Source organism: Apteryx rowi, unplaced genomic scaffold (genome assembly GCF_003343035.1).
Source record: "Apteryx rowi isolate R43461 unplaced genomic scaffold, aptRow1 scaffold_231, whole genome shotgun sequence".
Lineage (NCBI taxonomy): Eukaryota > Metazoa > Chordata > Aves > Apterygiformes > Apterygidae > Apteryx > Apteryx rowi.
Window position 1 is genome coordinate 743,459 of NW_020448653.1, and position 13,918 is coordinate 757,376.

The 13,918-nt window shown below is 38.2% G+C and overlaps 1 protein-coding gene across 1 annotated transcript in view; it reads left to right on the forward strand.

Moving 5' to 3' along the window:
- The window catches only part of GPR158 (G protein-coupled receptor 158), a 209,339-nt gene that overhangs the window by 90,254 nt on the left and 105,167 nt on the right, over positions 1-13,918 (forward strand). Inside the window, exons 3-4 of the mRNA XM_026065775.1 lie at positions 2,441-2,543; positions 10,096-10,313. Of these exons, the coding sequence (XP_025921560.1) occupies positions 2,441-2,543; positions 10,096-10,313 (321 nt within the window). The remainder of the gene's footprint in view (positions 1-2,440; positions 2,544-10,095; positions 10,314-13,918) is intronic.

Consider the following 13,918-nt stretch of genomic DNA (forward strand, 5'->3'; position numbering starts at 1 on the left):
TTTTTTTTTTTTTTTTTGAGCAGACTGATGTTCTGATCCCCTTTACACCTTTGTATGGGATTATATGGGCTGCAAGAAATAGAATTTGACCTGTAGTTCTTAAGTTGTACGTTACTGCTATCAAAGACTGGTAACAAGAATAATATTCTAGACTGAGAAAAGATACCAAGCCTTTGAAATATTTAGTTCATTTTCAGGTTCTAGACTGGTCAGCAACAATAAAATAAAAGCTTATAAACTTTTATTTGGTATGATATGGGGGAAAGGGTGTGTGACAGGATCATCAGCAAAGCATTTATTTCAATGCAGAGCAGATTCATGAGCCTGTGACAGAGTTTTATATGAAGAGTTTGTGCAGTGAGAATGGATTATGGATATGGTACTGTGGTGCTGCAGTGTGCGCAGAATTCAGTAGAAGCTTGTTCATTCATGCTCAGCTTCAAAAGAAAATGCATTATCTATAGCAAAGTATAATTTATTATAATAAAGAAAGAAGCAGAAACAGAATTTTCCCCTGAAATGCATTTCCTGAAGCATGAGGACTAAAAGCTGCTTGAGATGTCGAAATTTATAAATTCTTTTTACTTCTTTAACTGCCTTTTTAGGCTTTGTTAAAGAGGTTTTCTTGTCTTTGGACTCGCACACACACTCATCCCACTTCAATTTCTCCTGTCCTCCAGCTTGTAAACAGTCACATTTCTGTAGGGTGAAGGTGAAGTGAAAAGGAAAATGATTTGTCTTCTCTTCCTTTTTTTTCTGCTTTCATGTTTATACAAAGACTGAATGAATTTTCAGTGTTTTCACATGCCAGTTTCTTGCTTATTAGTTGTTTTCCGATAGCACCTGAAGGCCCTCACTGAGGTGCTGTGCTTGGCACTGCATACACATACACATACATGATTCTGCCCATCAAGGCAAAGGGTAAGAGAAAAGAAGATGTTCTCTGAGGAACTGGGGCAAAGAAAAGCAAAGTGGCTTTCCCAGCACCACACAGAATTATGTAACAAAGATGAAATTTGATAAAATTTTTTTGAGTTTTTCCTAAGGGTCCCTGCAGACTGCCCTCTCTTGGTTTGCATTTGATTTTGGAAACTCGCATCTTCTGCCAAGCCCTGTCCTCTCCATCTTGCTCCCAGTTGCAGACAGAAATTTAAACATATTCTGAAATCACATGTAGTCACAAACAAGTGAAACTTGAGGAAATGAGAGGACAGAGAGTATTTTAGTGAAATTGTTCAGTTGTTCATAGAGGAAAGAAGATTGTCCATTTACTTTCCACAGAGGCRTGTCAGCATAGGCATACCTACACTGATGGGAAAGGCATCTGGTCCTGTAGCCTACTTTGATTTGATACAGTGAAATAAGGAGTCCTGGGGAAAAATCATCTTACCAGTGTTTCTACATTTACATGGCTGAACCATTTACACTCTTTCCTCTCTGTACTGGGCAGAATGTATTTATTGTACAGAAATGGTCTGACAGTAGATGTTCTGTTGCTCTAATAAATTTGCCGTGGTGGTCCTGATGGTGAAATTAAGTGAAAGTAAAGCTGGATTAAAACAAAACTTGTTTTGCATACTACTTACTTGACATGGGAACAAGGGAACTTGGAAGAAGCATATGAGCTCCCACTTAGCATCTGTTTGCTCTTTTTGACCTACATCAGATTTAGGACCACAGCTGTTTTCTTCCACAAACTGTTGGCTTTGTTTTGATGTAAATCTACCTCAGTTTATGGCTGTGAGTCGAGGGGTGGACTAAATACCACACACTCCTGCTGCCTTGGGAAGGCTCGTAGCCTGGCTGTGGGAGTCCGTGGTCTTCCTCAGCAGCCCGAGCTCCAGCTGCCTGAAACACTGTCTGCTCTGGGGGTAAAAAGTATTGGGAACCATTCAGGAAAAATACAGCCATATGATGTCCCAGCAAGATTTGAAGTTGGCCAGGCCAGACATGGCCCAGTATGCTCAGAGCTGTGCTTAGCTCTGCTCTAAGGTGTTGTCTGGGCCTCAGCTTTTTCCTTGTTTTCTAGAGGTTATCTCAATACATATTAGAGGTGGGATTTGGGATCTGGGCTCAGGTTCAGGTCTGTGCTCAAGATGCAGTGTGGATATAGCCTGGCAACTGGGGAAGGATGTGTGTGGTTTGACACTTCACGGTGACAAAAGCCAAATTTGCCGGTTGGTCACTGTATCAGTGGGACAGGCTTGATCATAACAGTCATTACGGTTTTCTGGTGAGTAACTACAAGAAAAACAAGAAGTAAGTGGTAAATGGCTATGCGAAAAGTCAATGAGAAAATATTGCCAGACTGCAATGGGTACATATTTATTCTTAGAAGTCTGCTCATAGTATCTTGTAATGTTTTTCTTATGCTTGAATATACATCTGAGTATAAAGATGTATGATTATCTACATTACTTTTCTTTTTCCTTTCTCACAGTGCATGCCAATTAAAGGCCTTGGATTTGTGCTTGGAGCCTACAAATGTATTTGCAAGGCTGGATTCTATCATCCCAACATCTTTTCAGTGAACAGCTTTCAGAGTAAGTGCCTTTGCTTGCGTTAAAAAAAAAAAAAAAACAGAGATAGCATTAATAATGCAGGGTTCCTTTTTATCCTAGTCAGGGTTATACAGTAAAATCCCAGTGGTTTGCAACTCTCAGATTATATAATCACTTAAGGAGTTCTAGCCCTTTGGTTTGTCATCTGTGATGCTCTTGAGGATCTTGTAAAACATACCCTCTTTAAGCATATTTGCTTTGTAAATAATTTTAGAATTTGCTATAGGGAAATAAAGATTTCTGGCATCTGTGATCAAGCAAAAGTAGTGAGGAAATAAGTCTATTCATTTTATCTTTTGGTAGGGCAAACTGGAATGATCTAGTCTCTGGCTTTGTGTCTGCTTTCATTGTTTTAATTTTACTTCATTTGCAAAGGAGAATCCAAGGGACTGTCCAAGCTCTTATTCTTACTGAGGAGGTGCTAGAAGTTGGTCACATCTGTGAATCCGTTGTCTTGGCTGTATGATGTGGATGACATATAGCCTGCACATTCCCAGAAAACAAGTTGTCATGTGGTACTTAGACTGAGCTGCCCACAGGAAGGGCAACAGAGCTAAAATGATACACAGCAGGCAAACTGTTAGCCCATATATAAACTGTTTCCTAGATCTCTGTCTATTACTTTCACCATATAACCCAAGTGTAATCTCTGCACAGATTTTGTGCCAGAATTGTTACAGCTATACTAGCACAGCTCATGCTGCGGTTGCAGATGTAAAGGTGATGCCTGAAGGTGTAACAGGGTGTCATATTCTGACTCCACTTTGCCAGTGGCAGAGGTTGCCGTTCCCAGCGTCTCGGCACCATTCGTTAGCCAAAGGTTCGTATCCTCACTGCCCTGCTGACGGAGCAGTTCCTRTGGGATGCCCAGGGGAACAGCGATGAGAAGCTTTCACCAAACTTGATCCAGAACTGTGGGTATTATCTCCTGCCTTGAGGGAATATAGCTATTTCTGTTCCAGTATAGAAACAGCTCTAGCAATRTTGAACACTCATCTGCACCTCTGTGATCCTCTGTATCACAGATACCTCAGGATATGCTGGGGTAGATGAATCTTTCCTTATTAGTTACTTAGATACAGATACTAATTATTTTTTATTTCCCTGCCCTGCAACTTCTAAAAAACAAAATACTTAGATATCAGGGAAATTTTTTCTAAATGCAAGATGAAAAGGATACCATAAAGAGAAGACTGGACAGACTTAACAGCTGTATTTTGAACCTCTGTTGTAGCACCTTCTATGTTTGCATTAGATTTTTCCCTATTTTACACAAGTTACAAAGTTTGAAAAGAAGCAAATGAAAGCTGGAGAAGAAACTCATCCTGCTTAAATGAATATGAAAATACTTATTTAGGTGTTTTAGGCTGGTAAGTCATGTGCAGGATTATATGACATGACACTTGTGAAAACATGCCCCATGTTACTGTGTACCTGATAATTGGGTTAAATCTGTTATTCAGTGTGAACTCAAGGGCTGCAAATAAAGCTTCCAGGTTCCTTGCTGTGTTAGTTGCTCATGAGCTCTCCTCTTTACATGAAAAGTGACAGGGACTGTAGGTGAAAGGTGGGTAGGTATTTTAACATTAGTAAAGCTTTAGAATTCCCAATTTTTTGCAACCCTGAGTTCCAGGTATTAATTCCTTTGACCCATGTTATGGGTTGGCCCATTTTTGTTTGGAAGTAGATCAGCCAAATATCTCAGTCCTAACCCAGCATATGTCAAATCTCCTGTAAATATATGTAATACAAATAGCACAGTGTTTGTTCAAAAGTGAATGCTTGTTTCCCTTGCTTTTTCATACTGTAGAGTGTCATACAAGGCAGCCTGGTGATAATGCTTTTTTCTCTGGGCTCTGTATGAATCTTTTAATAGAGCCAGACTGATGCTTGGTTGCCCCCAGAGTGCCGTGGGTTGGGATGGAGTCAGAATTTAACTCCTTGAATGAGAATATGAAAAAAAAAATCATTCTTAGATTTTTATCATATCAAGTCCACAAAACATACAAAAATAATGTGGCTAGAGATGGTAACATCATTGATCATTAGGGATGGGATTCATTTTATGCCATGTTAGCTGTCGAAAATGTAGGTGCTTGGCATGTATTAGTCATCTAGGCTTTGTTTATAGTCGGTGCAGAGAGTATTGTTCCTCTGGAGGGTAATCCTACCACTTTAGATATTTGCCCTAAGATGGAAGTAACTCCTCAGGCAAATAACCTTTTCCCTTTGTTTATTATAGAAGGAGGAGCCTATATGGCTAATTTGGATTGCATATTAGGCTTCTAAATGGCTAATGTGAGTGAAATCTGTCTCACAGAAGTATTTGCCTACGCTGATGCTTAAGGGGATATAATTAAATGATATGGGGTCACTTTGCTTCAATCTTTCATTACTGGGAGTTAGTTAACATAAACATGAGTTTGGGAAAAGTTGTTAAAAAAGAACTGCTTTAATTCATCTAGATGCAACTCAATCTGCCCAGCTCTATAGATCATTTCAAAAAGTGAACAGTGAGACAGCTAGTGTGAGACTGGAAAGGACTGTGAAGTAATGGAAGAAAAACAGTGGTTCAAGACATCTTACCCCTGTCACCACTGTATTCTGAAAAAAAGAAAAAGTAGAAGACAACAAGGTTAATATAGCTGCAGTAAGTATYTGGAGATTCAAAATGACTCTAATAAAAAAATTCTAGACATGAATCCTAAGAGCAGTTTTGACAGAAGCTGTCTGACCTGAAGATCTCTGTGGAGATAGCTTGGCTAAGTTGGGCGATAAGAGAGATGAAACTGGGTAGAAGTGTTAAAGATTTATAAAATATTCCTAGAGGAAGAAAATAGAAAAGATTTGGAGGTCTCAAGATTTAAATAGGTAGCAGTTAGGTAGGTAGATAGACAAGAAAAATTGACCAGTTCTGTACTTCTGTGGATTCAAAAATTGGATTGAGTGTGTTATATCTTGAAATGTGAGCATATCTAAATGATCTCGGGATTGTGCACCATAGCAAAGTTAGTTTAACTACAGTTACACAGCATGCCTGAAGTGACAGAGTTTTACGGAGGGAAGGGCTTTGCAGTGGGTCCTGCTGAATGTTTTGCCTTGAATCTGAAAGATGACTGTGTAAAAGGGCTGTGGTGGGATGTTGGACCCTGCATGGCTTGCTCAGTGGGCAGGCTTAAATTAAAGGATTGCTGCTCTGCCTCCTCTGCAAACGCAGCAGAGGCTCTGAAAGCCAAGTTGCAACGCTGCATGCACAGTATCCGCAGTAGGAAAGCTTCTGCAGACCAGTTGCTTTTCTGACTTCAAACAGAACAGTTTTGCTGCTCCCAGGAAGGTTGCCCAGCTCATGTTGAAGGTTTTAGAACTGTGAATGGGATCATTTGGGGGCTGAAATTTAGGTCGTTCTGTTGCTCATGAGGAAGCCAGACAGGAGAGCAGTTCCCCTCCGAAAGCTGGGTTTATTCTTCAGAACCGAGAGTGCCAAAATGTGTAAAACCTTTCTTTTTTTGCTATATTGGTTAGTGAGAACCCTGGGTATTAATAAGGCATGGAGTAAGTGCCATTTTTCCAGGGTCTCTTTTGAGAGCAGAAATTGATTTAAAAATATATATAATATATTTCAGGTATGCAAGTTAAATTAACCTGTAAGTGTTTGAATACATAATTAAGCACTTTCTTCTAATGGCTCATTTTTAGGTAGCTGACTTTCAGCATTATTAGTGTAGGTAGAATAGATTAACTAGTGAATGCATACATTTTAGCATTTTTGTAACACTCTCCACTAAAGCACTTATGTCCTCTGCCCACAGGTTAATTAGATTTGCATTGGAAGATCCTTAGTAGAACTGCAGTGTTTTGGTCAACCTAAAATTGCATGCCTTTGCAAGACATTATCAATATATTATAGATAGTCCGTTCAGCTCTTGCTGTACGAAGGCAGAACCTGCCTTGTGCAAAAAGGCACTTGAACCAGAGGTAGCTCTTTTGTCTGGAGATGAGACTCTAATATCTTTCTAATGGTGCTATGTTCACATAAATAGTCCTAAGATGGGTTTCCAGCTCCACTGGAATTCCTATTTTTTACGGCTGCTCTTAGGCTTTGGTTCTTCAGCAGAACTCACACAGGCAGACCTGTGCACCTACGAAGACTGTCACTGCCTTCAGTGAGACCTTTGTGGGGTGACAGTTATGACCATGGCTGATTACAGCTTTGAGATTCAGGCAGATCTAATTACAGTCACACGCTATATTTAAGTTACTGCAGCATCACGACTTTAATGGTGTGGTTCCTAATTTACGCTATTATAAGACAAGAGCAGAATCAGCCTATTGTTCTGCTCAGTGCTCAGCATGCCCTGAGTGTTTATCATCTGTTGGATTTTGACTGGAGAATAGGATGATTTTGTTTGGGATGGTGGTAATTCCTGCCCTAGCACTTAGTAGTCTGCAGTACTGTTCTTACTTTGCAGGGACATCTCAGCTGGTAATGTAGCAGCTGCTGAGACACCCATGGTACAGCACAGTGTATGCAGGAGAACCAAGATGAAGAAGAGTTACCCTCATGAAATTTTTTTAGGAGACCATTTCAAAACCAGAATGGGTTGGTCAGACAGAAGAGGAAGGCTGGGATAGGGGGAAGAAAAATTAGGAAAAAATTATAGTAGAGGGGACACGGTCCTTTTAAGCTTCTTGTTTTCTTTTTCTAGTACTCTGACATTTTCTTAATTACATTTCATATTAATTTGTGTCCCTATTCCTCCCTCTCACCAATTCTTTGTGTTACTTTCTCCTTTCATTTTATCATTTTTTTACTGCCTTTTCTATCTTATTCTGTGTACCTTCCTCGTCCTGTCTTTAAGTCTAACTGCTACAGCACAGGATCAGCGTTTGATTCTGTCTCATATGTATCAGTGGTAAAACTACTTCTGACTAACATCGAGCAGAATTGGCTTCTTGTTTGTCTCCCTTCACATCACCAGAGTTTAAAATCTTTTGACATGTTCGGTTTGGAGATAAAAAATTGGTTTTCTTCTCTGGTGAAACCATGTTTATTCCAAAAGAGCTGCTGAAATAGAAAAAGGCATGGCACAATGAAATCGTGGCCTACCAGTGCTGCAAGCGGCAGTAATTTCATGCTTGGGTTGGACTATCTATGTGATTTGGGTGGATGTTAGGTTGACTTCAGTCAGGGGACAGTGGCCAGATGTAAAAGACAGAGCTGTTCAACTTTGTAGTGTGTTGCAGGGTCGTGGGGTATCTAGTCAGGGCAGGGGTGTGGATGGGCTTAAACTCCCTTTCCAAAAAAGCTCCAAGTTAGCAGTAAATGCAACGATTGGTTATTTGCCAAGAACGTCTCTTAGAGGGTCATTGTTTTGATGATCATTATTGTTTGGTATGGAAAAAAAAGATGAGGATTGTAAATAACTCCTTATCACATTGTGAAAAATCTCGAGTAGATCCAATAGATATCTCTTTTATATTAGCTATAATGAAGAATCATTTCCAAGCCAAAAGATATTCACCAGATAATCAGTCATAGCTGGCAGTGCAGGAGATGCATATTGATGATCTTTCTTTGTATACAGCTGAAAGCTTTGTATACAGCTGAAAGCTGTATACACCAGACATATCTAAGCAAGAGTTTGCTGTTATGTTATGAAGTCATATCCTTGGGATATTTACTGTAACATGCAGCTGTTTATCAGCTATTATCCCTATAGCTGATTATATATAGCTGTTTATGCTTGTGACAAGCATAAACATGAAGAAACTTCCATGCATGACTCAGATAAGAAAATGCGTGATAAAATGGATTATAATCTATTTTCAACAGCTTTCAAGGCTGAACATTTTAGAAATAAAGTAAGAATTTCAAGTTTAGAACCACTTAAAATCATTAAGCCATAGTCACATAGTATTTGTGACTTAAGTAAACTTTTAACTCTCATTTTTAAATAGTTGAAAAACTAATAGCTTCCTTAGAGGCTCTCCATCTTCTCAGGATGCCCAAGCATGGTTATTTTCTAACATTTCCATTCCTACCTCTCATAACCTGGGTCTAGGTCAAAGGGACACAAAAATCTCTTCTTAATTTCTGCTTGTATCTAAGGAAATCTGGCTGCCAGCATTAGTCAGCAGCACTGTACTATATTCAGGTTTCCAACATCTTTGTTTAGAATAAAGATCCAAAGAGAATTCCACATTCTTAATGAAAAATACCTGCCTGTTTTCTGTTCACCACAGAAAGCAGGAAAGAAGCACCCTTACACTAAGAACCACCAGGAACAGCATGCCAAATAAAGACTTGCATACACAGCCTGTTTATTCCTTTCCCAGGCTTTGTCTGTCAGTAGATGTGTGCTCATGCACATTGATACATACATCTGAGAAAGGAAGAGATAATTACTCTTACAGATAACCTTCTGTTTCAAACATTTCAAGCTAAAAGTCCAGAGTGTTTTATAAGCCAATATGTATGTGTAACGTCACTGAAATGCACTGTCTCTTGAATTAAGACTAAGCAATACAAGATTTATTACCTTCATTGCTGGAGGAAGAGAATTTCGATCAAAGATATTGGAGCAATTCTCCAGTCATGTGAAAAGTGAGAAGAGTTAGCATGTATGCATTTTGAYACACCTGAAAACTCCTAAACCGATCTTGCTCATATTACACATTTTCAGCAAGTTCAGCTTGCCTTTTTATTTAAGATTATTCCTTTTTCCTGTCTTCCTTTCATCCTTACATTAAATGCCTGTAGGGTAAACACTCTTGCAGGGGATTATGAACAAGTATTTATGGATGAGGAAAAGCAAGAATTCTCCTGTGTGATCTGTTGGTGGGTTCACTTTGACGGGCAAGGTGTCAGCTCAGTGAGAAAATGCTGAGAATCATTGATTTACATAGACAAAATATTAACTTGCCAATAGGATTTCTAGCATTCCTGGGTGTGCTTGTATGGACATTGGAAAATTACACTTAGTCTAAATGCACTAGCTTTTCTTTGGGCACAGAATAGTGTAATCATACAGCAGTATGCTGACCAAATATTAATTAAGAAGGGTTTTGTCTAATTTGAGGCTAATTAATTCACTAGATAGCATCTTTATGAGATTTAGGAACAATCTGAAATAGGATGAGAGCTYGTACTGTGAACATTAGGTAGTTACTGAGGTCTGCTTTCCGTGTGTCTGTGTAAAATCCCTTCCTTGTTCCCAAATGATGTAATTTTTCCCCCATTCAGAAGTCTCCTTCAAAGAATTTCCTGTGCAATTTTAGCCCACTTTAAATACAATGGGAAAACATTTGGCATTTAATAAGCTCACTTTCCCTCATGTCTAAATTGGTTTGCATTTTCTGAATGTGGCAAAAGGGGGTGARATGACAAAAGCAGCGCTGGATAACCCTCCTGTAACTTAATGAAAGAAGAGGGAAAGAAAGGGAGTCAGCAGAGAACTGTTTTGCTCCTATATAGATGAACTGCCTATACTGTACAATTAAAAGTGTTTCTCCTTACCCCATTTAATATTTTTAGGAAAGGATGCAGATAATCGCTTTTCTGGGGGTGAATTGTCAGAGGAAGTCTACACCTGCCTGCCCTGCAGGGAAGGATGTTCATACTGTACAGACGATACTCCCTGCTATGCACAGGAGGACAAGTATTTGCGGCTTGCTATCATCTCGTTCCAAACGCTCTGTATGCTGCTGGACTTCATAAGCATGCTGGTAGTCTACCATTTTCGCAAGGCAAAGGTAAGGAGACACGTTTTACTTTRATCTTCCTGCTCACTGTAGAAACTCATTTGTACTGGGTGAAAAGCTTCTCATTTGGAGAGTCAACTTCTCAGCTAAGGAGCTGAACTCTTTTTCAGAGAGAATAGGATTTCCAAATGGGAATGCTTTGCTTTAGTCATGGAGGTACCTAAATTGGTGACATAATTTTTGAAAAAATGCTGAGCAACCTGTGGCTCCCAATCACATCTGCTTACATTTGTAGGTGATTGGCATAAATCAAGGAAATCTATTGTGTCCTAAGTCATTTCAGAAAATCAGGCCAATTGTACAGGTACCCAAGGCGTGATGTGTGTATTTATAGTCTCTGGATCTTGAAAGTCTCCATCTGTTTTACCACTGTTGGGAAGGATGTTTGGCTTCAATATATTTGAGAGAGTGGTTGGATAATAATTACATCAAAAAGAAATCTTTCCAAATAGCTCTAGTTCACAGACACCTTAAACTTAATTCTGTGGTTAAAGTTTTTTTCTCTCTAAAGTAGGAACATATTAAGTAGTGTCTGAAAATTACTGGTGCAATCTACAGTTATGTTTTATATACTCCTCTAACGAACTTTCTGCTTTTATCTCATTCAAAATATTTTTAACATGTAATATCTCATGCAATGTCTCTATTGCCTCGATAAATACAGAATAGTCTTGGAAACTTCCAATTTACAAAAAAAAAAAAAAAGAATGGAATCTGGTACATCTTCACTACCTACATTTGGAAGACGTAGGTGTGCACACAGTATGCTATATTGTTGAAATTAATAGCTTCATCCAGTTTCCATAGCTAGATAAGCATTTCCATTTTGTTTTCTGAAACACCTGATCCCACAAACTTCCTAATGCTACAGTGTCTGTATTAGAAATGTGTCTCGTTTTAATATCCTGACAGGAAATCATGGACTGTAAAATTTTTCTTCTGTTTCTGACGGAGTCTTTGTATTTAATGAAATTGCATAAATTGATTCAAATTACAGACATGATTGTATTTATAAGGTTTTTCATTATGGAAAGTCTGTTGTAAGAATCTCTTTAGTTGCCTAATGCTAACTAAGCAAAAGAACTTCATTCCAATTCTGTGAGGTTTTAGTCCTTATGGTAATGTTACTGTCCTTTAGTGGCTGTGTTAAACAGACGGCATCAGGAAAAGAAGTATTCCTCGTGAGTTAAAAGTTGTCTGTAAGCCTGCAAAGTGAACAAAACAGATTATTTCATACCCAGCTATTGCAAGTTTGTTTCATATCTACTACTGTAAAAAACAAATGCATCTTTATTAAACATATTACAGAAATCTTGTATTTCATAAAAAATGATAGTAGTGAAAGGGGCATTTATGCTTTTGTGGTGATCAACCATTCCTCCAAAGTAAACTGTGAACAAAGAACCAGAAAGGAGATGAGTATTTAATACCAAAACAAACCAAGAGACATTTACATGCCCTTCCTTGTTTCTAAAGAACTTTTCAGTCTTTATAAAAAAGCGTAAGCCTGTTTTTTCCAGATTGCCTTTAGAGATTTATGGTATCATCTGAATAAATGAGAACCAGACATGAAACAAAACAAATACTCTTTTTTTTCCAGACAGAATAGGGATGTCTTTGAGCCCTTGCATTTCATTCAGTTGGACAGAGGTGGATTTAATTATAAATTGACTATCTTAGAAGATATTTGACTTTGCTCTAAATATATATCTCACAAGGAAAAGATGAAGAAAAATGAGACAAAAAAGTAGTATGGTGATTAATAATCTTTTCCTGAATGATCAATATTTTCAAGGAGTAGAAACTGAAAAATAATGTTCCACTGCTTTTCACGTCATTCAGCTGAATTTTTTCTTGATTTCTTTTTATGTTTCTTATCTTGTTGGTACAGCATGATTTTAAAAAGAAAAAGATCTTGTGTAATTAACATGAAATGAGAAGCTGTATGAAGGGCAAGCATACCGAGAACAATGAATATTTGCATAAGAAAACTGCTGGTTACATTGGATAACGACAGAAAATTGGAGTGAATGAACAAAACTGGTAACTGGCTGTGTTTTCTCCACCAAGAGGGAAAAGTCATGAAAATGAAAGCAAAGCTATTGGAATATTCAAAATATCTGCATTCTGAGTATTCCAAACTGTTAGAGGAACAAACCTGAATTAGGTTAATATATCTGTGAATGATTAAAGTTACTATGTAAAACTGCTCATATTCATTGTAATAAGTAGGTGTTGGAGAAGGGCATTTCTTGGATCGCCTCCCACATATGAGACTACAATATTCAAACAGTTTAGCAAAAGTAACTTTTAATGTTGAATTTTAACAGAAAGAACTATGTACTGCTACCATATTAGGAAGCAGTCTTTAAAACTGCAGAATAGGGTGCTCAAAATTAAGAAATGCTATCTAAAGGCCCCAGTGCTGAAAAGAATGAAACATAGCTCTGTGGCATGTTGGTGTAGCTGCTGATCAAAAGCTCATTAAACTGGGGAGACAAACAGAGTTACTGCTCTAGTAAAAGTGACTGTGCAGAAGAGAACATGGCTCTCTGCTTGTACTTTATGGAGACTCCTGGTAAAAATTAATTTCAAAAAGCCAGAGTCCTGAAAATTTTAAGTCTGGCAGCTAAAAGCACCTTGGCAAAAAGCACCTCAGGCACCTTGACTATCATATTGTGAGCGTATTAATTCAGACAGCATGATAATTCAGACCACAGGAATCTTTCAGATCATGATGGAGGTGGCAACCTTCATCCCAAAATTCTGCATTCTGTAAGAGTAGATGCAGATGGGAAGTATTTTAGAAAAGAGGAGGAATATCTCACCTATTCAGGTTGCAGTGATTACACATATTAAGACCAAGCAGTACTCATAACAGAAACTGCTGTGGAAGAGTCACGTACTGACTTCAGTTTCATCAGCAGTGCAGAATATGTGCCAGATCTAAGCCAGTTACTAAAAGTGTTGGTAAGGATCTACTGCTCCACTCCAAAAGGAGAACACAGCAATGAGAAGAAGGATGTTTTCAATAATTGCTTCCAAAGTGTTATTGACAGAATGTGAAGATACAACTTACCCTTTATGACATGGTCTTTATTACTAATGTAGGATGTAATAATAATAATCTACAGGGAAACCTGGTAAATACCAGCCAAAGTGGTTCCATGAGTGAAAGATCTTGACAAAATGAATGGTAATAAATCAGCAAATCCAGATGGTATTCACCCAAGACCTCTAAAAGAACCCTTCTACAAAATTACTGTATTATCTACTGTGGCGTAAGCCACTGCTTATGTTAATAGCAGTACAAGGGAAATAGAAGATAGGAAATGTTACATCCACATTTGAAAAGACTTCCAGTAACGATAAGAAGAACTAAAGCTTGGTAAGTCTGACTTGCACTAACAAATGCATAGAAACAATGATAAAGACTAGAACTAGTAGGTACAGGGATAAGTATGAGAAATGGACTTTTGTGAGAACGTGGTGTCCTACAAATGTATTTATAGCTCCATGAAGGCGGATTATGAGCATATAGGTAAGGGTACTTTTTCAAAGATCCACTACCAAAAGCTCTTACAAATGATGCTCTC